The 23,572-nt window shown below is 30.1% G+C and overlaps 2 protein-coding genes across 2 annotated transcripts; one reads left to right on the top strand and one right to left on the bottom strand.

Annotated features, from left to right (window-relative positions):
* The first annotated feature begins 122 nt into the window (after nucleotides 1-122).
* Nucleotides 123-3,014, top strand: LOC148276379 (RWD domain-containing protein 4). The gene is made up of 5 exons (XM_088234366.1): nucleotides 123-258; nucleotides 343-449; nucleotides 530-639; nucleotides 1,263-1,452; nucleotides 2,127-3,014. The coding sequence occupies exons 2-5, from the start codon at nucleotides 345-347 to the stop codon at nucleotides 2,304-2,306; spliced, it is 585 nt and encodes a 194-aa protein (XP_088090492.1). The 5' UTR covers nucleotides 123-258; nucleotides 343-344; the 3' UTR covers nucleotides 2,307-3,014.
* Nucleotides 3,015-3,301: 287 nt separating this feature from the next.
* LOC148276380 (RUS family member 1) lies at nucleotides 3,302-11,212 on the bottom strand. Its single transcript, XM_088234364.1, has 10 exons — nucleotides 11,090-11,212; nucleotides 10,481-10,612; nucleotides 8,516-8,695; nucleotides 7,634-7,772; nucleotides 6,862-7,019; nucleotides 6,109-6,253; nucleotides 5,793-5,995; nucleotides 4,990-5,249; nucleotides 4,463-4,655; nucleotides 3,302-3,767 (listed from the first exon to the last, which is right to left on the bottom strand). The coding sequence occupies exons 1-10, from the start codon at nucleotides 11,106-11,108 to the stop codon at nucleotides 3,652-3,654; spliced, it is 1,545 nt and encodes a 514-aa protein (XP_088090490.1). The 5' UTR covers nucleotides 11,109-11,212; the 3' UTR covers nucleotides 3,302-3,651.
* Between the last annotated feature and the right edge of the window lie 12,360 nt (nucleotides 11,213-23,572).

Below are 23,572 nucleotides of genomic sequence, written 5' to 3' on the forward strand. Positions count from 1 at the left end.
TTTTGTCTAATATAAAAAAAGAAGACATCATTTTTTAAAGGTTGAAATAGCAACACTGATCCATATGCAATGACATTTCTATTGTTTCTGTGATCTATGGTTAACTTTAACTTGTTTGACGCACTGTGGTTTGACGTTTACAACACATGACACAGGATTTTTCGGAGAAAGTATCCAAAATAAATCGTATTAATAACATTTAAATTAATGACATTAGCAATTTTACTCTTTAGTATTATATTATACCGTACAACAAAGGTAAGTTGCCTTCGAAATACTTAGAATAAATCCAGTAATTTTAGTGGCTTTACGGTTAATGCATTTAATATATTTTTATTGCAGAGATGACTGATTTAGAGTCACAAGCCGAAGAGAGGGAAGTTCTTTCTTCTATTTACGATGGCGACGAAGCATTTAAACAAATATCATCTACCGTTTTTCAGTATAAGGTAAGTTAACCCTATAATAATGATTATGCTGTAAGATAAACTGATTAATTTGGTTTGACATTCAAGTATTTATTTTACAGTATGGTGAAAATGAAGATATGAAATCATTTTTATTAGAAATATCGTGGGGGCCAAATTATCCTACAGAGAAGCCAAGTATTAATATGGACACATTTTATAACCGTAATTTGTAAGTAATACATGCATTTGCTATTGAGCCGGTGTTTATTTTGTAGTATTCTATATTAAATTATGAACTTAGTTTAAATCTATCACATATTTTTGTTGGATTTCGACAATCGTTGACATCCTGGGGACATTTTCAAACAAATGTGAAGATTATATTGAATTAAAGTACAATACATAAAGGTATTATGGTCGTTAGTAAGTTTTTTTTGCCTTTTACCAAATTATGATAATATCGACCGAAATACAAATCGATAATAATTTTGAAAATGTATTTCATTTATTATTTCAAAAATAATATTTTTACGAATTGTTACTGATATCACATAACAGCCTAATTGCCTATTTAAATAATTTGATTTTATCATCATGAATTTATGTTATGGGATAAAAATGCACATTGGGTGAATGATATATGTTTTCAGTATTTTCCAAGGTATTTATGACTGAAGTTTCATCAATGTCAGCATTCTTCACTGTGAACTAACAATACACTTTCACCAAATATGTACTTTCCATTTATTTATTACATTCTGATAATTATTGTTGTATTGTAATATTGAATATTAAGGTAGTATTTTAATATAATAGGCATGTATTTTTTTTACTACTTCTTTCATCTTTTAGGTTACAATCCGTTAAAGATAAAATAATCTCCACAGTTGAGGAGGAAGCGGACCAGTGGTTGGGTTGTGCGATGACATACACACTATTTGAATGTTTAAAAGAAAAATTAGCAGAACTATTAGAAGCCCAAACTGCTGACCCTGTTGCGGAAATTACTGCAGATGTTGAAAAAAGTTCATTAGATGTACAGGTACTGAATAGTTTATTTACAAAAAACATCCAGGCTTTCACGAAGCTGGTAAATCACAGTGAACAAATTGTTAAATAGAAAATATATTGTCATTCACATTTTATATGAATTACACAATAGGAGCCCTTTTCCTCTGAATCAAAATATTTATTTAAGGGAATATAGTTCCGTAAACCAAAGTATTCTGTAAAAATGCATTAAAAAATTATAATATTGCAATTACCTATATTATTAATAAAATGAACTGACATTTTACGTTATTTTTTTTGTTCATTTTTTAATTTTTGTTTATTTTACAATTTATCACTGGGTTATCCCGAACCAAGGAACATAAAACACATTTTATTTATAGCAAGTTACTTAAGTGACCAATTATCATTGATACTAAACACTTCTACAAATATCACAAAATACAAAAATAAATATAGTTGAACTCGCAACTAAATAATAGTTCTGTGTGCTCAAAATGTGACTATGCATTTTAATTTTCTACCGGTTAGGATGTTTTTTGTCATTTTTTTCCACGTTCTTATTTTGGAAGAGTAATGAAAAACATCACCTTGTAAATATGAAATTTTAAAAGAAAGTGAACAGCTGTTTGAAATTCTGGTATCTACCAATGCCTTAATTACAATTGTAAGTTAAAAAGCTGTAGCGTTTACAATATATTTCAGGATGAGATAAAGAAAGGTCCCAAGAAGGAGCAACTGACGAAGGCTCAAAAGAGAAGAGTTTGGGATCGGGCGGAAGGAGGCAAGGGAGGGGAGAAGCCCCGTGGGTATGACTGGGTGGACATCGTGAAGCACCTCTCCCAGGCCCCCGGCCCACAGCGCCCTGCTCTCGCCTCCTCCTAGCTGCCAATTACTACTAGGATATCAGCAATTCACAACATCATTTTCAAGTGTTCATTATAATAAAAAAACAGCTAAGTTTATATTATTTAAATGGTGTCTGTTCCTACACTATTTTGTTAATCATTTTTCATGCGTAACATCAATGAATGAGTCTGATATGTTAATGAGGTATTCAAGAAACTTTTCTTGTTGAGCTACAAAGTATAATATAATTTCTTTATGTGTGGATACCGCTAAGAAGACTTTAGTCCTAAGATAAAGTTTCACGCCTTTTGAATCCATATTATTGGGTTTACTATAATTAATTCATCTAGGAACTCTTAAAACATGCTTATATTATGAATTTGGAAGCTGTAAGGACAAATTACAATTATTTAAGAAAAAAAAATGATAAAGAATGTCGCAAGTTTTATGCCATTTTTAAATGTTTGTCCTTCAAATTTATGTTGACAATATACATAAATATGTAGAATGTTAATCATAGTGCTGTTGAAATATTTAGCAATATCTATTCCTTATACATTTGTTATTTAGGACAATATTATGTATGTACATATTGCTTATGTATTATATAATTTTTAATCATTAGAATTGAGAAAAAAATATTTGTGAAGAACTGTAGGATAAACACACTATGTAATAATTCTTATTAATAATACAAATCCCTAGAAAATTGTACATGGAAATAAATTTTTATTGTTGCAAAAATATGTTTTTACTATAAATCTTTCCTATTTCGTAAAGTTCAAACCGCACTTGAGAGTCGCTGGATGTCAGCTGTGCTGCACAGCAAAATTTTCTGTGGAGTGTCCCGCAGTACAGCGCAGCTCTGGTCCAGTTTGTGTAATCCAAAACAGTGAAAATGATATTTCATGTTGCTGCACGGCGTAGCAGTGATGCTCTAGTGCGGTTTGACCTTAACGGTTATCATGTTTTCCTGACAGTGGTAACAATAGAATGCTTACAAAATGTACATAAATAAATAGTTTAAAGTATGATACATTTTTTTTATTAGCAAACGTATAATCAATGCATGTTTGATTTAACAGTTATAATTAATTTTTATTTTTTCAAATCGTCAATTCTAAGATAAAATATACATTATTATTTATTTTCACTAGTAAGTAAAAAAACAAAAACATTTTTTTTTCACGTGGGCAACACGAGGTCGGTCTACGATCTACTGATCTACAGATCTACAGATCTACGGATACACAAAAAACAATCTTAGTTCAGTTGATTTCAAACCTACATTTATGACAATATCTTTTGTAACGAAACACATGAATCTACAGTTTGATAGTTATCAATAGCTTAGTTAAGCTGGAGGTTTTTTGTGTACTCACTACGTTGTGTCTAATTGTATTAAATCATTCAGTCTTTTTTGACCATCCTTTTCACCATACTTCCAATTAGCTCTCCACTCTTGCGAGATAATTAAGTTTTTATCTAAGTTCCAACCTGCAATGTTATTTAAACAATTTTAAAATATGCAAAAATAAATAGGTAAAAATTGAAATAAGCAAAAAAATTCTTTTTTAAATATGTAAATTTTTAACAAACATCTAAAATAATATATGCTTATTTTTAATTATCTAAAAACTAGACATTTCGCACCATATGATACAAACGATGCATATGATGTTACCTTCGCCATATTATGCTTGAGTTGTACGCAGTGTTTATTAGAAACACACTCGGCAGGGATAACATATGACGACAAAGGCAAGCCGTTTTATATGTGCTTGTTTTTAAAACCAAAAATTATTAGTGTAAAAATACATTTAAAGTTATATTATTAGAATCATAAAAATCTATTTTAAATATTAAATATACTTTTAATGTTATTCCCGATTTATGAACAGACCCTATTTGGCCAAATCTGTGGCTTGGATCTATAAGAGCCAATGTCGTAAATGGTAATATTACAGGGGAGTATTTATTAAGCTAATTTGTGGCATTATTTGATGTCTTTGATAACAAATATAAAAAAAAACATTACAACACATGTACGTGTGCATAAAATAGTTAAATATACAATTTTTTTCTTAAAAATGGTAGAAAGAAAAATATGAAATCTGACTTTGGCCCTTCTAAATCCTAGCCACAGAAATATTTAAAAAAAGATAAATTAAAAAGTGAAAAAAGTATTTTACCGGCGATTCTAAGTCCTTCGCTGAAGACATCCCACTGTGTGGCTGCTATTTTCTGAACCTCCCTGTACAATTCTAGCGATGGACTATCCGGGAGTTTGGCATCGGCAGTATGAATTTCCTGCGCTCTCGAGCGCATCGTATGAAATGACAAATTAGAAGACGAGCTGGTAACATTAGCGTCACTTAATTGCATCTGAAATAAAATCACTATTGGTCAGAATTGAAAGTAACAAAATATATTGGACAATGAGTAAATCGAGATTTTATTTATCTCAATACCAACCAGGCATACAAAAACGCCATAATTCTATTTGTATTCTCTTTCACTAAGAACGTTTAAAAGTATTTAATTTAATATTATTTTTTTATATTTACACTACATAAAACTTTTAGATATTTAACTGGTATGCAACATTTGCCGAGTTTATTAATTAGAAGTTACACTCTTATAATTTTCATTATAAATATTTAGAAAAATGACAGCAAGAACTTGTAATCATTTGCCAGAATATTCAGTAAAAACTCACCAAAGACTCTTTTTTGATTGTGCTAATAATGATACCAAATATGATAGCATTAAAATATCCACAAAGAATATCTTCCGATGTGGATCTTTCTTCTAAAATAATGTATATAACCTTTTTAGGCATGTCAAAGAGTATCAGATATCCACTGTCTTGGAATGTGTCAACAGCAATTTCCATATTTTGTAGAGTAACTTTACCAGATTGTACTAGAGACTTGAGGGAATCACCAATTTTTATTTTGTAACCGCATATCCTTCTATCTACAAAAATAAATATACATTACATCATATTTAATATTTCGGTGATCCTAATGTTAAAATTACGGGTTACTTCTTGATCGATTAAATTTTAATTAAGTTACTTTATGTATAACTAATAACTCCGGTGTTAAAGCAACAGTTTTAAGTTATTTTAAAGTTTGCATGATGGTTCTATGGTAGAGATATGGACTGGATCAGAGATTTAAGATTCAATCTCTATTATAACATATTTTTCAGAACTGTTATTTATAAAAACGGGCCCAACATTTAAACATCCATTGATTAATAAAGAATGTGATTTGCACTGTTTTATCTAAATATGAACATTCGCTGACTGTATATCAAACTATTTTTTATAGAATGATTTGAAATGTTAATTAAAAATACAGCTATTTTGTCCCATCTATAAATAAACACAAAAAAATGACTGCCTATCACATTGAAGCCACATTTTTAAACTTTGATTAATCGAATCTCTAACATTATTTTATTAAACTTTCTTTTACAGTATTTTTACCCTAAATAAGTAAATCTGATACTCACCCGAGATTGTATTTTTTAAAAAGAAAACTGGTTCTTGAGAATTAACAATATTTGGGGGAAGAACAGTTTCATATTGTAGGAAGATCAAAGTGGCATAGTGAAATCTGGTAGAATTGAAGGTATCCAAACAGACGGACGACACTCCACAGTAGTTGGAAATCAAATGAAACGCTGTGAAGATGAAAAATACTGGCCATATTTTTCTGAAATAAAAATTAACTATTTCATCTTTGCGAAAATATGATTGCCCCTTGAAATAATTTATCACAATATGTATGTGTATATATTATAAATATAGAAAATAGTATCTACGAACTGTCCCACTAAAGAGATGATCGCAATCGCGGCGAAGGAAGCTATCAGATTTACAGCGGTCTCTTGTGAACCATCTTTGGCTGCTACATCTGCAAGGTTACCTCTGATAGCCTGATGCTGTGTCAAGGCGGCTCTTGTGGCACCACCTACAAGAAATACATATTTTTTATTAGATCGCAGTTGGTTAGACAGCCAACTATGAAGCTTGAAGAAAAAAATCTAAGTAATATTTTTTTTCAAGTGGTCTGGGTGACTTTCTTCCATATCTTCTCTTTCCCACCTTTAAATTATTCCTTTTTTAAAAAAGGAAATCGTTAAATTCTATGTACTTAACTAGAACCTCCTGTCACAAAGTACTAACATGTCATTTTAGTAAATTTTCACAATTATGATTTAAATAGATTTCTATAATCATTACGTTTAATATCCATTCATCTATTTGTGCACTATTTCCATTTTTTATGATCGCAATAGATAAAAATATTTTACTATTTTAGGAAATCAAAATGCAATATTCAGTTATACATACGGCAATACAGAAAAAAAACTGAATTAATTATTTTTTAATTTTTTTACAGAACATCATAAAAACATGATTTTTGGTTCTTGTAAAAACTTAGTCTTGGTGCACTTAGGTTACAAATTCCACAGCAGTAAAATTATTTACTCTAAAGATTGATCTGATGTGTTTTAAAACTAGGATATCAGATTTAAAAGTGTAGATTATTAAATAAAATTTTAATCAAGAAGTTACCTGCAACTCCGACAATTGATTTCATGGCTGTGGAAATACAAAGAACATAGGTTGTATATCCGGAGAACAGAGGTAATGCCAATTCTAGACAAATTGCCGCATCATTTAAGCAGTCAGCAGCTAGACGCCACTTTTTACTATCTGCATCTAACGAAGTTCTGAAATCAGTACATAATAATGTGAATTTTAAACATCTTCATCTCATGGAGCGAAAAAAATATAACAATACATTCACATCCTACATTAAATAGAAAGCATTTTAGATTTTTTTTGTTTGTTGTTGCTACGTATAAAGTGTCCTTGTCCAGGCAGATGATGACTATAGTTTTGTGTATGAAATACAACTAGAAATTCGAACGTGTTTTCGACTCAGTGGATACTTTCAGGGGAAAATCCTGAAAAGGAAAATTGAATGGAGATAAGTCCACCTCATAGTGCAGTAGTTGGCGCATTTACCTACCACGTTGAGGTCCTGGGTTTGATCCCTGGTAGATTCAACGAGAAACATTTGTTTTATAGCTGATATTGCACTGCAATATTTCACTATCCCTGGACTGGCACCTAAAGCAAAAGACTGGTCCCTTTACCTACATAAACAGATGACGCCCCATTGGATGTGATTAAGGGTGGGACGATGGTAAAATTACAAACTATTAGTATTATTTTTAAGATTCTTGTGTTAAATGAAGATAAGGCAATCAGTTTTATGCTAAAAGAAAGAAGACAACATATTTTTTTAAAATATTATGCATGGGTATTGAATTTGCAGTACCCTTTCCACCAAGCAAATGCAATTCTTCCAACATTGCCAGTTCCTTCCTTAAGTACCCAAGTTATTGTAGCAGCTAAGGGCGTAGCATTAACATCACCAACTCCCACTCCTTTCATAACAGCATGCGTAGCCAGAGTTCCTATAAATAATGAGTTACATTAAGAATTTTGTGAAACACTAAATTTAACCTTAGTAAAATGGATCGCTTGGATGAAGAGTTTTTTTTACGCATCATAACTACGTTAGTTAGTTTATTTTATATTTTATTTATTAACATTTTTTTTGCTTCTTACAATAAATTTTACCAATATAAAACACACTATCGCATAAGCAAAAAATCCCACAAAGGCATGACCTATATGCGAGTATGCATTTTAAAGGCTACTGGAAGAATACGACGGATATTAACAATTTCAAACGGAGCTAATATTAAAACATAAATAATGTTTGTTGGTAAAAATATTTTTTTTTATTTTACTTATAATAAGTAGTTTTGGATTCTTAATTACTATCAATAATGTAAATTTTATGAGTTTTTTTTTTAAAAGAAAAATAAATATTAGCGTTCTTATAATTTACCTAAATATTTCCATTTTGGTGGCCATTTTCAACGAGTTGAAACGATAAGAAAATGGAAATCAAATTGAGGTAGAGTGGGGTTCGAACTTCGAACCACTGATCCGTGAGTTTGCAATTCCACAACACTAGCTACGAAACTACAACCTGATAGTGTCTATTTTAAAAAATTGATGTTTTTTATATTAGTATTCTATTTGTCCCAACCTAACACAGGACTTTAGTCCCACGGAGTTTGGAAGTGTTTTAACATAAATCAATACCTAATTTGTTAATAAATTAACTGAAATACAACTTCTATTTTACCAGTTATTGTGCTGCAGAAAGCTTGGGCTGTGTCCCATATTTGGTATTGAGTATAGTCGGCGCTAACACTATTTGGATAGCCTTGTGGTAAAAATATCTCTTGGACGAACTTTCGAAAGCCATGTTGGATGTTACCCACGAACGAGTTCTCCGTAGTAACTGCCAAGAGCACGTTTTGATCTAAAATATTAAAAATATTAGAAAAATATATAGTATATTAATGGACCTGACCAATTATTAGACGTTTTTTTTAAAAATGAAATACTGAATGGCTTCTAGACACAGAAAAAACAGTAATAGGCATTCACATAATACAAGATCGGTTGGAATGTATTTATTTATTTGTTTATGTAAGCAGTTAAACATGTATCCAGATTACAGGTCAAGACTGCAAAACTAGATTTTTAAATAAAGCCAAACAAAGTACACCTTGGGGGTCCTGTTATGTATATCTATATATTATATTAATTAAAAAAAATATAGTATTGTGTAATCATATACAAAGTTCAAAAACAAGATTTAAAAATCAGGCACTTACAACGCTTTACCTGAGGAAAAAAAAAGAAGTCAACTTTAGCCCTCCGAGTAAAGCAGTTTCTAATAACTAATAAGTAAAAGAAAATAGTGTGTGACATAATATGTCATATATTATTAATAAATCGTACGTGTCCGCAAAGGTTTACGTACAATTTAAAAAATATATCTGTGGCTTGGATCCATAAGGGCTTAGATCGTAATTGTAATATTACAGGATAGTATTTAGCCAATTTGTAGCATTATAATGAATAGTTTGACGTCTTTGAATAACAAATCTTAATAAAAATCATTACAAAACATGTATGTCTGTATGAATAGTTAAATATACAATTTTTTTAATTGACATTGACTACAAAATGGTGGCAAGACAAATATGAAATCTGAAATTGGACCTTCTAAATCCAAGCTACAGATATATAGGTATATACAGTTGTGAAGTACAGTAAAACTCTGTTTATCCGAACTCCAGTCATCCGAATTGCCAAATATCTGGATTGTTATCAGGAAATAAAAAAATATATTAATGGATAGAAATGTAAAAGAGAAATGCAACTAGCCTGGAAACTATAATCAGCCTATAATTCCTAAAATCCGGCTACGTACACTTAGTTGAGATTTGTAACAATATGTTTGTATTTAGAATCAATTATTTTTTGTATGTCTATATAAAAATTCTAAAACAATTGATTATGTACAAATATAAACATATTTCACACTAGACTAAAATTGTAAAATTTCTTCCTTGGCACGGGTTTTCTCAGTGAGGAATACATTGTTAATTCAATTATATGATGTATTCTTGCGAAGCATTAAATAAATAATAACACGTAAACAAGTTTCTTCGTCAAAGCAATTAACTTTGCTGGACATGTTTAAGTAAGTTTTTGTTATTCCAATTCGCTGTATTATTTCAAAAGCAAAAAAAAACTGATATTTGAGTAAGTATTACATTTTATTTCAAAACATTGCCTCAATTAGTATTTTTTTGCATCACAATTGCCTTGAGTTCCAATTACAGTCCACCCAGGCTGAAAAAATTCACATTTAAGTTTAGTGTTCTCACCGGGAATCGAACCCAGAACCTTCCGTGTGAGTCAAGTGTTAACCACTTCACTACGGAGGCCACCAAATTGAATGGTTAATACAATTATCCGGATTTCTACATATCCGGATAACATCTGGCACTCATTAATCTGGATAATTGAAGTTTTACTGTACAACTATTGTAATTTGCTTTTACTAAAAATGTTGTTTTGTATTTCTTCTGAAAACTAGATCTCATTTTTGCTCAATTTACGCATAGCATCACAACATAATTATAAACATAAAACATTTAAAAATTGAAGCTTACATGTCATATAATAAATCTGAATCAAATATTTTATACTATTTGATAATAATAACCTTAAATTATTAAGTTAATTTTACCTGGCGGTTGTGTATAGTAAATTTCTTTGCCAAATGTACTATATTTTTCTGATAGTAAAATTCTAAAATCTGTTTTAACCGGTTTCGAAGTGGAATCTTGCAAGAGTAAACTTTTTCCTTTTATAATATCACCTGAAACAGCATTAAATGCAGTACATGAATCTTAAATAAGTATATTTTATATCAACTTGTATCTAATTTGTCAATTTATTTAAATTGAATGATAATAAAATATTTCAAGATAAGCTAATTATCATAGAAAGATTAAAAACAAGATTCATAACGTATCCGCAACCAATGCTGCAGCATTTATGCATAGGGTACTGCATTTATACACAAATTTCAGAGTTGTTTAATAATTGTATTACTTTGTTTAGATGAAATGTTAGGGAGAAAAAACAATTTTAAACAAACATTTCGTGTCACTCTTGCTGAAAATCAAACACAGCATCTCTAGCACGGCAGTCAAACATGTTAATTACAAAAAAAAAAACAAGGGGTGCATACAACATATTGAATGAATTAAATTTTGCCGGTAAAATTTCCACTAACTGCTAAGAAAACGTAGTGTTTTATTAAATATAGAATATTTTATTAATGACAAATTACCCGTATCCGAATACGACATTTTGATTTAAATCGATTATGCATATAAACAATGAAAATTTTAGTTACGTGGACAAATAATTTCAAATTTTCACATTATTGCATCTCATACGTCATAACAAATATGACAGCGACAGCAAAACAAACGTCTAATTTTGAAGTTGGCAGTGCTGTCCAGCAATGTAAGGGTTTAAACATAAAGACTTGAAATTGAAAGACGATTAAATAAAAAACGGTAGGTACTTTCATTTTAACGAACTATTTTTCCATAATTACTCAATTTCTTTTCCACATCTACATCCACTCCTAAGCGGAGTATTCGGATTTGTGGACTCATGTCCAGAAGACTCCAGGAGGCATACGATATCGCACACGACCCCAACATCACATGTTCAAGCCAGGTCCACAGCCTGACAGGCTACTGTGTGTGTTCTCGGACATAAAATAGAACCACCCTTTTTACCTAATATTCTTCTCAAGCACTAATTATCCAAACTCAGAAGTTTGATGTTTTGAGTTTTAATGAGGTGTCAGGATTCGCACCCATATAGGAGTATTGATAGTATATAAGATATGAAAATGGGCATTTCGTTTTGAGCAAATAAAGAGTAAAGTTCCATGTGGGCGGCACTCATCGTCTAAAAAGTTGAAAAATAAATTCTTAGGCGGGTTACTAGCCCTTTGTGAATGACACTACCCTTAGTTATATGAACTTCTAAATATTTAAAGCTGCCAACTTACTTGATCCTCTGCCCATTATAACAAGGGTGATCATTGTCAGGTCAGGATTTGTTGCACACAATCTGAGTCTTTTTGGTATTAGATAATAGATAATATTAAGACAGCCTTTCAACATTAAACAATATAAGAGGCGCCGTGGCGCAGTTGGTTAGACGGCTATCTGTGAAACTGGCGTCGCGGGTTCGATTCCCGCCAGTTGCAAGAGAAAAATCCAAGAAAGATTTTTTTCTCAATTGGTCTGGGTGTTGTGGTGTATTTTTAATTACCTTCTTCCATATACCCTCTATTCCACCTGCTGACAAGCCTCAAAATAGAGGCTTAGCGGGTTATTCCTTTTAAAAAAAAAAAAGTATATTATTTCGATAGAAGTGTATATTAGATACAAAATACGAACTCACGACTAATAAAAAAAAGTATTGTTATTCTAACTGTAGATTAATAATTAAGCCGTTCATTTTGGAAACGAAAACTACCAAAATGGGAAAATTTTAAATGAGTAATATATTTTGGTAAAAACTAGTCGAAAGAGAAAAATTATTCACTCTGAAAAAATAAATCTTTCATGTAAAGTAAAGGGGACAATCTAAGTGTGGCCAGTTGAGCTTTCGTGTACTATTGACCACTAAAACGCACAGGTTCAAATTGACTAATACCACTTTCAATAGAATTGTCTGAATTATGTCTTTGTTCTCCTTTAATCAATTATGCTCGTAGATAAAAAAAATACCGTGCAGTATGTCAAAACAAGACAATAATAAAGGGCGCTGTTATTATCCTCTTGTGATAACATGTTATACACAGCAGTACAAAAATATAATGAGGCGTTGTTGAATTTAGAGTAGTCAAGTAATATTTAGTAGTTTTATCGTTTTTTACTTTGACCGTACTTTAAATCAATTAATATACTATATTTTTTAATCATTGCACACATTAAATCAATTAATATACTATAATTTTATGTTTCACATAAATCACTATTATTAAGAAATAATTTCTGTTCTTTTCCCACCTTTTAAATAATAAAAGCTTTATGCCAATTTCGGTCCAAAAACTCCCAAAAATGAACTGTTTAGCAAACTAGTTGTAAATATTTATGTTTTCTGTCCCCTGTTAAAATAATTATTTGATCTTATCTCCAAAATATGTTGAGAATAGTATAAAAACTGTAAACGTTGTAAACAATTCACCAGTCTTGAAGACTCCTACATAGGCGAAAGCGCTCGTTGGTCTAAATAATATAAAGTAAAACTAAACCAAGAAGTTTCATTGATAAGTTTGTTTATAATTTTATCGTAATCATTATATTTTAACAGTTTATTTCTCTTCAAATTTCGTTTGTAGAAACATATTATTATTGTATTTGACTAGTTTCAAGAATTCTTGATTTTTGATGAAATATGTGTATTTTTTAAAACTCCAATAATATTATCAAATTAATAATTTCATGTTTTTGTAAAGCAGAATAAATTATTTAGCTGGCGGATATTCTAAGTTGAAATAATGACCCCCTCTAAAACTAATAAATAAATCCAAAAGCGTTGCTGATGTGAAAAATTATTTGATCTTCATAAAATTTTAGTACAATGCATAAGATATAATTTAATAGAATTAGTTGGAAGTACAATATACAGTTTTCAGTATTGTGATTATTTTAATATGTATAGGTATTACGTCCGAGTATTTTTGAGTATATTTGTTTTTACGGTTAAACGCGTAAAATTTGAAAGCATATTGCTAAAAATGACACAAAACTTTTTTTATGCAAAAATAATGGTTATAGAATACTTGGGTTCCAGCACTAATTGGAAATACGTATGCGCCATATTTCACTTGTTTTTTTCTATCTAAATCATGAATAATTCATTTTCTAGATCGAAAGAGGAGGAAAACATGCGGAGAGTAGTTCGCTCTTCCGCGAGCCGTGACGTGACGCCACTGGCGCGTGCTTCCTGAATAAAATATTGTATTCTCTGTGTCCAGTAATTATTACCCAATTTTCATCATGTGCATTGTGTGTGTAATAATTACCCACAGAATCTGCTTATCAAGATTTGCAAATGTCAAGGATTTTTGCTGCGAATTATGTTAATAATTTCACATGCAATAAATACACCGATCCTATGCATGTTATGCATTTTTAATGTAAAATGTGCTCTACAGATTTCATTTATTGAAATGATTATTAAATGAAGAAAAATGTTAAAATTAGTTGTATGATAAATACCGCTAGGCTGTGTGGTGTTTTAATTAGGTGCACCATGATTTTCCGCTTCAACGTCTTGGCCATAACGTAATAAGGGAGCTAAGTGTTTTTTAAAAAATATTTTTTTTGTTCGTAGATTATCAAACTATGCAAAATTTAAAAAATAATAATTATATGTATCGTATTATCATCGCTATGTTTTTTTAAAGTTTAGTAATTTTGAAATTAATCCGCCCAGACGTCACGACTTCAAGTCGGTGAGTTTTCATGGCATTTAAAAAGAAAACCCCGTACCGTACAAAACACGCGTTCACCTGAATCTGTGACGTTTTTAAGTAGTTAATTTGAATTAAAACGTTTTGTTATACATTTTCGAGAAACTTCCTCATACAATTAAATAAATGCTTTAATTTTTACCGTGTGTAAGAAAAGATTTTTATATCCAATTTTCCGTAGAACTGTACTACCTCATTATCATTGGCTACCATGCAAGAGGTCCCAGGTTCGTTTCCTGATCAGAATGAAATTTGCATTTGAAATTATAGTTTTTTAGCTGCGATATAAATATATTTAATTTATGTTGTTGTGTATTTGTAAATATATTGATATTTTACAGCAGAGAAGGAAAACATTTTGAGGGAGGGAATACTGGATTTTTTTTATTTAAAAAGTATTAGTGACATCGATTTTGCGTGCTTGACGGGTAAATAAAAATTGTTAACAACACATTTTTATGTTTTGACAGGACTAGTTTCTAATGTCACTTATATTTCATTATTCATTTTATTATATTATTCCATGATTCCCTTTACCCCATTTAAAAAAATAAAAAAATAAATAAAAACCTTTATTAGCATAAATAAACAATACATCCAGTAAATAAATGGAACACTTAAGGTAAAACTTGCCAAAAAAGAGTCTGGCTCTTGTGCTTGGCAAGTTTACAAAATAACATAAAAAAGAAACAAAAAATGCAAAACAAAATAATAAAATAAATAAAAAATTAAACAATTTTAAAAATTGAGAATAATAACAAAATTTATAAACACAGGCACATATTAAACATTCATCTTTATTTTAAAAAAAAAGTTAATGTTAATTATTTCAAGAAGCTTTTCTTTAATTTATCCTTATATTTTCCGTAATTTATTTCTTGACGTAGATTTTGTGGTAAATTATTGAAAAGCTTCCGTCCTATGTAAGTTTAATGATGTTTGGCCGTGGTAGTTTTAATTCTCTGTAGAGCGAGGCCTACATGCGTACACTTACATTCTAGATAAAAAATATAATAACAAATTAGATAAATAGGTAGATATAGGATATAGATATAAATATAACATTAAACATTGTATACTATTGTACTTTGTTTTTGTACAAACCCATAACATCGAATCAAATAAACGATAGGTACGCTCAGATAGTTCCGTGTCTTGGGTCTAAAAAGGCCAATGTCGGTTTTCGCTTTTTACTTACCAACATTTTGCAGAGGGTTATATAATTAATAGTTTTAAACACATAAAACGGTTTATTATGACATCACAAAAATTAAACCCGTAAAATTACTCAACAACGTTTTGAGTATGTCTAAATAAATAAATAAATAAATAAATAAATAAATAAATAAATAAATAAATAAATAAATAAATATATAAATAAATAAATAAATAAATAAATAAATAAATAAATAAATAAATAAATAAATAAATAAATATATAAATAAATAAATAAATAAATAAATAAATAAATAAATAAATAAATAAATAAATAAATAAATAAATAAATAAATAAATAAATAAATAAATAAATAAATAAATAAATAAATAAATAAATAAATAAATAAATAAATAAATAAATAAATAAATAAATAAATAAATAAATAAATAAATAAATAAATAAATAAATAAATAAATAAATAAATAAATAAATAAATAAATAAATAAATAAATAAATAAATAAATAAATAAATAAATAAACAAACAAATAAATAAATAAATAAATTTCCTCACTATGGAATTATTCAGATCTAAATTTGTTGAACAGCGAGGGAAACATTTTTGAGAAGGGAATATGGAGTCTAGGCTTATGACCTGTCATTGGCTGGCTTAAGTGGCCACTTTACACACTGTGTAACATTCACCATTCAGCCTATGTTTGAACATCCACATTTCCTCAACTCTTCCATCTGTTGACTTTTGTAAAGTAAAAGAGCTGAAACCTTTATCATGTGAATGAGATTCACCCGGCTGAACCAATTCACTTACTAGGCAACGCCTGGAAACAATTTTCCAATATTTATACTTCATCTAATATATATTTTTATTTTATTTAGATAAACAAAAATATGTATACTATATTACTACTCAATACATTTTTTGTATAAATTCAATACATATATTTACATTAACGTTTCCCATTACGTAAAAGAAAAAACAATTCTTGTGTACGTAATGTGGAGTGACGTCTTACAATAATTTGAATATTGTATTATTAATTATTAATATTTTTAGTATAACATATAATTTACAAACAAAAAAAAGGTGTTTTTTATCAGTGCTACACAAAAAAGAATTATAAATATGTTGTATTCCTGACTGCACTTTTTGTTTTCTTCGTTCATTTCATTAAAGAAAAATATTCCTCTGTAAACATAATGATGTGCTGTAGTTGTTTTTATTTTTGGAATTTATATATCTGTCTTTCAGAGGCAGACAGATGCAAATCCTAGCGTCAAATATTCGAACAAAGCTCAGAATCTACTTTCTCTTAGCGAATTCAAATAATTTATAGCATTAATTTGTATTTTCAGTATTTCAAAACATTGGATACGAAAATTGAAATATCATTTCATCAAATTCTGTATTTGCATCCGTCTGCCTCTGAGGTACAGATATATATATATATTTATATATATATATATATTTATATTTGTATATATGGAAATGTGGATGTTTAAACATAGGCGGAATGGTGAATGTTACACAGTGTGTAAAGTGGCCACTTAAACCAGCCAATGGCAGATCGTAAGCCCTGTAAATTCCTAGACTTCCATATTCCCTTCTCAAAAATGTGTTTCTCTCTGTTGCAACAAATTTAGTAAAATATTCTCCTGTAATGTTATGATTTACGGCATTGGCCCTTTTAGACCCAAGCCACAGAGTTGGATTGAATCTTATTTAAAGTATCGCCTCCAATCAGTTGCACTATTAAACTATCAGTCTTCATTTAAACAACGCTATTCCGGTGTACCCCAGGGATCCCACTTGGGTCCATTATTGTTTATTCTTTATATTAATGATATGGGTAACGTCTTTAAATTTTCCGAATACAAAATATTTGCCGATGACACAAAAATATACAAGAAAGTTACTTCCCTACAAGATTGTCTTGATATGCAAGAAGATCTTGAAAACTTCTCTACTTACTCTGTAAATAATCAGCTCATATTAAATCCGCTTAAATGCAAAACAATTACCTTAACGAGAATAAAAAATCCGATAGATTATTCGTATTCTCTATCGGGTACAGTCTTGCACCGTGTCCAAGAAATACGAGATCTAGGTGTAGTTCTGGACTCAAAAATGACATTTCAATCACATATTGATAAAATTATTGAAAAAGCATATAAAATGTTAGGTTTTATTATACGAGTATCTAAGCCTTTTAAAAATGATCTAACAATAAAAAATCTTTATTATAGTTATGTAAGAACCCATCTTGAATTTGCGTCTATCGTTTGGAATCCACAATACATTACTTATATTGACAGGCTGGAGAAAGTACAAAACAAATTTTTAAAACATTTGAATTTCCGATGCTCTCTTATATTTCCAAATCATGACTTATCTGGACGTTTTCACAAACTGATTAACCTCGAAAAAAGGAGAACATTAATGGACCTCACATTCCTCTATAAAATTATTAACAGTCTAGCTGATTCGTCCCAGCTCCTAAATAAAATTCAAATTAACTGTCCATCACGTGCCCTACGAAATCACCCAACCTTTAGAATACCTAGTGTCAATACGAACTATTGCCAGAATTCGTTTTTACACAGATCGTGTTCCACTTTTAACAGCTTTTTTAACCATATAGATATATATCATACAGGATTACAATTATTTAAAAATAGTGTATTGAAAACTTTTGAATAAAACTCCGGTTGGTCCCTTTTTCTCTTATATCACTCAAATTACATACATTCATATTATTATTATAAATTAAATTTCTCTTTTGAAATTTTGTATTACTTCTAAAATCGCTTTAATGAAATTTTATCGACTTCTCTTGGTTTAAAATCTTCTCCTTATATTGCTTTTTCAAATTTTAAATGATTACTTGCCATACTTGTTATTCCTTCTTTATTTTTTCTTTTTTCTCTGCTGCCATTGGCATGTTTTTATACTTGTTATACTTTTAAACTACTTTTAATTACTTATATTATATATGTTAATAAAATCAATATATTGCTGCTCTTACTATAATGTGTCATTAATTTTGAAGATGTTTTTTAAATTGACCTAAATTTAAATTTACTGTCTTATATTTCACTTAAAGATTCTTCTCATCGTTTCTTTGAATCCCTTAAAATAAATATGTGTTTATGTTTTTCCTTTTTTAAAAAAAAAATGTTATTACTATTTTATTTTATTTTTACATCTGAGTATGTTTTTCATTCTTTATTTCCATTCTTAATTCTTAATTACTCTTACAAGTTTTCTTCATTTTTAATATTATTTCCATTTGTAAATACTCACTACAAACTACAAACCTTAAAATATATTTTTTTTCACTTAGATTTAAATTTTTAAACAACTTTCATTTATGTTTTCTTTTTCCTTCTCTTTTTTATACTTTCATAATTAACATTAGATTTAATTGCTTTTTAATATGGAAACTTCACTGGTCCATTAGAATTAAGTCCAATTGTGTAAAATATTAAACTTTGTAACTGTACTGTATGTTTCCTGAATAAAAGAAAGAAAGAAAGAAAGAAAGAAAGAGTTATTGAAATATAAAAACAAAATATTAATTAAATACGCAGAGGTGATAAATTCAAGTGACAAAAATAATGTTACGGAATTTGTTATATCATTAATGTACACAAAAAAAGGGATTTTGTTATTTGAGGAGAAATAATGGCAACGGTTCATCAGGCGCGTTCCGTCCATAGATACTGTGGATGAGGCGCATCCCTTGAAACTTCAAAAATAATGTGAATTTTACAAAAAAAAACATAAATACGAAATAAAACCTTCAAATATGTATTCCTAAAATTCTCACTGAGAACGTTCGGGTGCACGCGATTCAAACAATATCTTCAGTATACATACCTAGCTACATATGCGTATTTCCTATACCAACGTACGTACTGAATATCTAGGTATCTTGTTCTTGACAGTATTTGTTGTATACGCGGGATGCTGTTTATCGAGTTGCGTCTAGTTCCCATAGCATTTGTCCAAAATTTCGCGCATGCGCTTTAGATTCATAAGGTTTTAAATGTCTCTTTCGAGACTCGGAGAGATAAGAAGAATCTAACTTGTATAATGCAAATAAAAAACGACTCTAATAACGTTTATCATAAAGTTAAGTAGCGCATTATTGACACTTGGCCCAAATTTATGAACGATTGTCTCGGGTCTTGTTTTAGGTAGTTAAATGTTTATATTGTTACCTCCTTTTCGCATCTACGGGGACCATCCTGGAAGACCATCGATGGCGATCTTTCAGCTTTGTTCGGTGGATCTAAGGGACGCGGAATTGACGTTGGAGGAGGCGAGAGTGCTGGCTAACGATAAGGTCTCCCGGAAGCGTCTGGTGATGTCCACATGCTCCACTTAGGAGTAGAAAGAGAAGAAAAAAAGAAGAAAATTTACAGCTTCACCTCTAGACGCGCCTGTGCTCCGTCAATTTATTGATAGTCAACTATTAATAACTATTATTACTCTAGTGTCTAACTTATATAGCTTATTAAATAATTCTGAATAAACCTGCTAAAATAAGGAACATAATGGTTTTTTGTCCGCATCCTTACTGATAAAAGTCACCGCACGCGCCTGCGGTTCATGTATTGCTTTGGACCCAGTTCAATTTCTAGTTTAACGGCCATTCCCAATGGGTTTTTATATCAGCTGGCTTTTCATATTCCATATTCATCAGGTGCAAGGAGACGAGGGTGCTCGCGCCCCGTGACCACCGCTCGGTACACTTCAAACTCCGAACGCTTCTTCTCTTGCACACTTGACAGCACATTCCGTAGTGCTCCATACGCTCCTGGCTATGGGGTTTGGTCACGCAAGACTACCGCGGTCACGGCTTATGGCAGTGAAATATGAACACTATTGTACTTTGTAGAAGGTAATGAGGATAGTTAAGAACTCGGTGCAGATGTTATTGGTTGGTGTGTGCGCTTCAACTTTGGTTCACGAGCTAAATCATGAACTTTTGACTGTCACAATTTACAATTTACAATACGCGCAACTTAATATCTTCACTGTCAAAAAACTGCTTGGCTCGAATGATTTAATTGTTGTAATTGCAGCAAAGTATATCGGCAATGCTGAAGCTGTTCTGTTCTGTTTTCTACATTAGTATTATTTTTATTTTGTGTTTATTAATTATTTAAAAAAATATATATTTGCGAAAAATTGTCCCAAATGCGATGATAGTTTCACCTGGAAACTTCTTGTTACTAAACGACAAAACTAATTAATTAGCTTTTCCCCTAAAGCAATTCGAGCGAAGCCGAGGGTAAAAGCTAGTAATAAATACAATTGTATACAAAGATAATACAAATGGCAATAAACATTTGTAATTTGATATATTTAAGGGTAGGCTTATTAAATACAATACATATAATAGATAATAAAGAATATGTTCATATAATAAATTTATAAGTTTAAAAAAGGTTTCTAAAAAACTTAATTAAATACATATTAGATGCTTTTCATTCATTATCACCGTCATATATTATTGGCCTAAATCTTTCATTAATTCTGGGTCGAAAATCCTATTCACTTCTCAAATTTTCAGTTTGGTTTTCGAAAGTGGTTGTATTTTGTAATTCTCCCAAAACCTCTTTAATGGAGCAATAGATAAACTTATCAAATCATTTACGTTGTTGGAATGTTGTCTTGTGTGAAAAATGCGTTATATGGAAACGCCTTTACATGAAAACCGCGCAATAGGAGTGTTGACTACCAATATATTAAGCTGTTTTACCTACTTACCATAAAACTAATTAACAAATTACAACAGGGGTGGAGAATACCTTAAATAAGGGAATATGGAAGTCTAGGCATTTACAGGGCTTATGACCTGTCATTGGCTGGTTTAAGTGGCCACTTTACAAACTGTGTAACATTCACCATTTTGCCCATGTTTGAGCATCCACATTTCTTCAATTCTTCCATTTGGTGATTTTAGTGAAGTTAAAGAACTGAAACCTTTATTGTTGTGAAGAGATTCATCTGACTGAATTATTTCACATACTAGGAAACGCCTGAAAACAATTTTTCAATTTTTAAACTTCTTCTTGGACCAGTTGGTTTCTCCACCCCTGTTGTAATTTGTTAATCTTAATGACTCCCGAGGGGGTGAAATCCAGTCTGTTGTCCACGAACATTTGGACAAACTCAAATATAGTAATAAAACTAATTAATTTTAATTTTATACCCGTAATCTATAAGCCCTCTGGGGCCTGGGCATATATAGAAAATAAATACATAAATAAATAAAAGTATTGGCTATAAAAAACTAGCAGTTTCCTATGGAGTTATAATGTCAACCCTAATATACAGGAGCGAAGTATGGAACTGGAAAAATAATTATGAAAGTAGGTTGAATGCTGTCGAAATGCGATCTCTAAGGCGAATGTGTGATAAAACAATGTATGATAGGTGCACAAATGTCGAGATCCGCGAACTATGTAAGGCTGAGAAATGCATTTTCAACAGAATCAAGAAAGGGGTGCTGCGATAGTTTGGACATATAGAGCGAAAGAACAGCTAAAAGAATCTACGATTCGAATGTTGATGGATGCAGAAAACGAGGAAGACCGAGAAAGACATAGTACGATCAAGTCCATCAAAAACTTAAAGATGGACATGCCAAAAGTAGGAATAATCGGCGTGCGTGCATGAGAAGATGTATGAGTATAGAGGAAGCGAAGTCTGTATGCAAAAATCGCACTTTTTCCTCTTTCCAATTGTTCCAAGAAGCTAAACTTTTAGATATGAGACAAATATATTGTTTTCAATTTTTAAAATATATATTTAAAAACCAAAATGTATTTACAAGTAATTCAAATAGATCAAGTCAAAGAAGGAATCGTGTGTTAGAAATACCACATTGTAAAACGAGGCTAGCACAGAGACATGCATATTTTATACGCCCAAAAATTTTTAAATCTTTTTTTATTGATAATATTTTATTGATCTCAAACTTTAAAAATTTTCCTTCTTTTAAAAACACGTACTATCCTGGATTCAAACTAAAGATATTAACTATTTTTTCTATGACATATTGTGTTGCCCTTTAATAATAAGGAATATTTTTTATTTTTTTAAATTACTATAAAATAAAAAAGTACCTTATAATCTTTTACGGAATATTTTCTTTTCTCTTTCTTATATTACACAAAAATATATTACCATCACCTGTCTATTTATTATAGGAGCAAACATTCATAAACATTTCTTGTATACCCACGAACAGACCATGCCTTTGTAGAATGTTTTTGTGTACTATTTTTACAGTTAATACGTATTTCATTGCTATGTAATTATCCTTTAATTTTTTAAAACTCTGTTTTACCTCTTATGTATATTGTAAAAAACAAAAAAAAAACAGAGTGATATGGCGTTCTATCGTATTTGCCTACTTCTACGGGAAACGTCGTGGTGGTTTGTTTGCAGTGGTGAATGGTGATTTTGTTGACAGGAAAGCTATAAAAAAATATCATATATTTTAACCTACATAGGAGGTTCATAATATAATGTAAGTAATATATACTATAAATTGATATTTCAAACGATGTAACTTCGTGATATATTATCCATTACTTTAATACATAATTCATTAAAAAAATAAAAAATACCACTATGTATTCAGTTGACATTAGGTGGACACAATTTAAATGTCAACTGGCCGAATTGTTCTAGTAATTAATAGTGCTAAAAACGGCCGCGTCGAGCGCTATATGTCCTGTAATATAACGCATGAAAGTAATTATGCTCTTATGTCAAAAGTACCATCCCAAAGAAAAATAGTCCTTAAGAAACAATGTTTGAAATACTGTTTTCCAAATCAAGAATCTTCAAATAATTTGTGTAATCTGCAAGTTTAATCTATGAGAAAAAACCCGCACTGGGGTTAAGACATTCAAAATATAGAATACTTATTTGTATGAAAAAATAAGCTGGAATAATCGGCTAGTTTCTTGGCTCACCGCAGGCGCTGGGCGCGCTTTATTAAAATTTATATTTATATTAGGATAAAAATACAAACGGTGGAAATGATTTAAAATAAATGTGAATTATTTA

The sequence above is a fragment of the Micrasema longulum genome, unplaced genomic scaffold (genome assembly GCF_059751315.1).
Source record: "Micrasema longulum isolate JH-2025_06_02 unplaced genomic scaffold, ASM5975131v1 h1tg001231l, whole genome shotgun sequence".
Taxonomy (NCBI): domain Eukaryota; kingdom Metazoa; phylum Arthropoda; class Insecta; order Trichoptera; family Brachycentridae; genus Micrasema; species Micrasema longulum.

Excerpts from the sequence above, each read along its gene's own strand:
- LOC148276379 (XM_088234366.1), top strand. The coding sequence starts at position 345 with ATGACTGATTTAGAGTCACAAGCCGAAGAGAGGGAAGTTCTTTCTTCT. Across the intron at positions 450-529 it reads CTACCGTTTTTCAGTATAAG|TATGGTGAAAATGAAGATAT; the intron begins GTAAGTTAACCC and ends TTTATTTTACAG. Across the intron at positions 1,453-2,126 it reads AAAGTTCATTAGATGTACAG|GATGAGATAAAGAAAGGTCC; the intron begins GTACTGAATAGT and ends AATATATTTCAG.
- LOC148276380 (XM_088234364.1), bottom strand. Across the intron at positions 8,696-10,480 it reads TTACTATACACAACCGCCAG|ATCAAAACGTGCTCTTGGCA; the intron begins GTAAAATTAACT and ends TTAATATTTTAG. Across the intron at positions 6,254-6,861 it reads ATCAATTGTCGGAGTTGCAG|GTGGTGCCACAAGAGCCGCC; the intron begins GTAACTTCTTGA and ends TATTTCTTGTAG.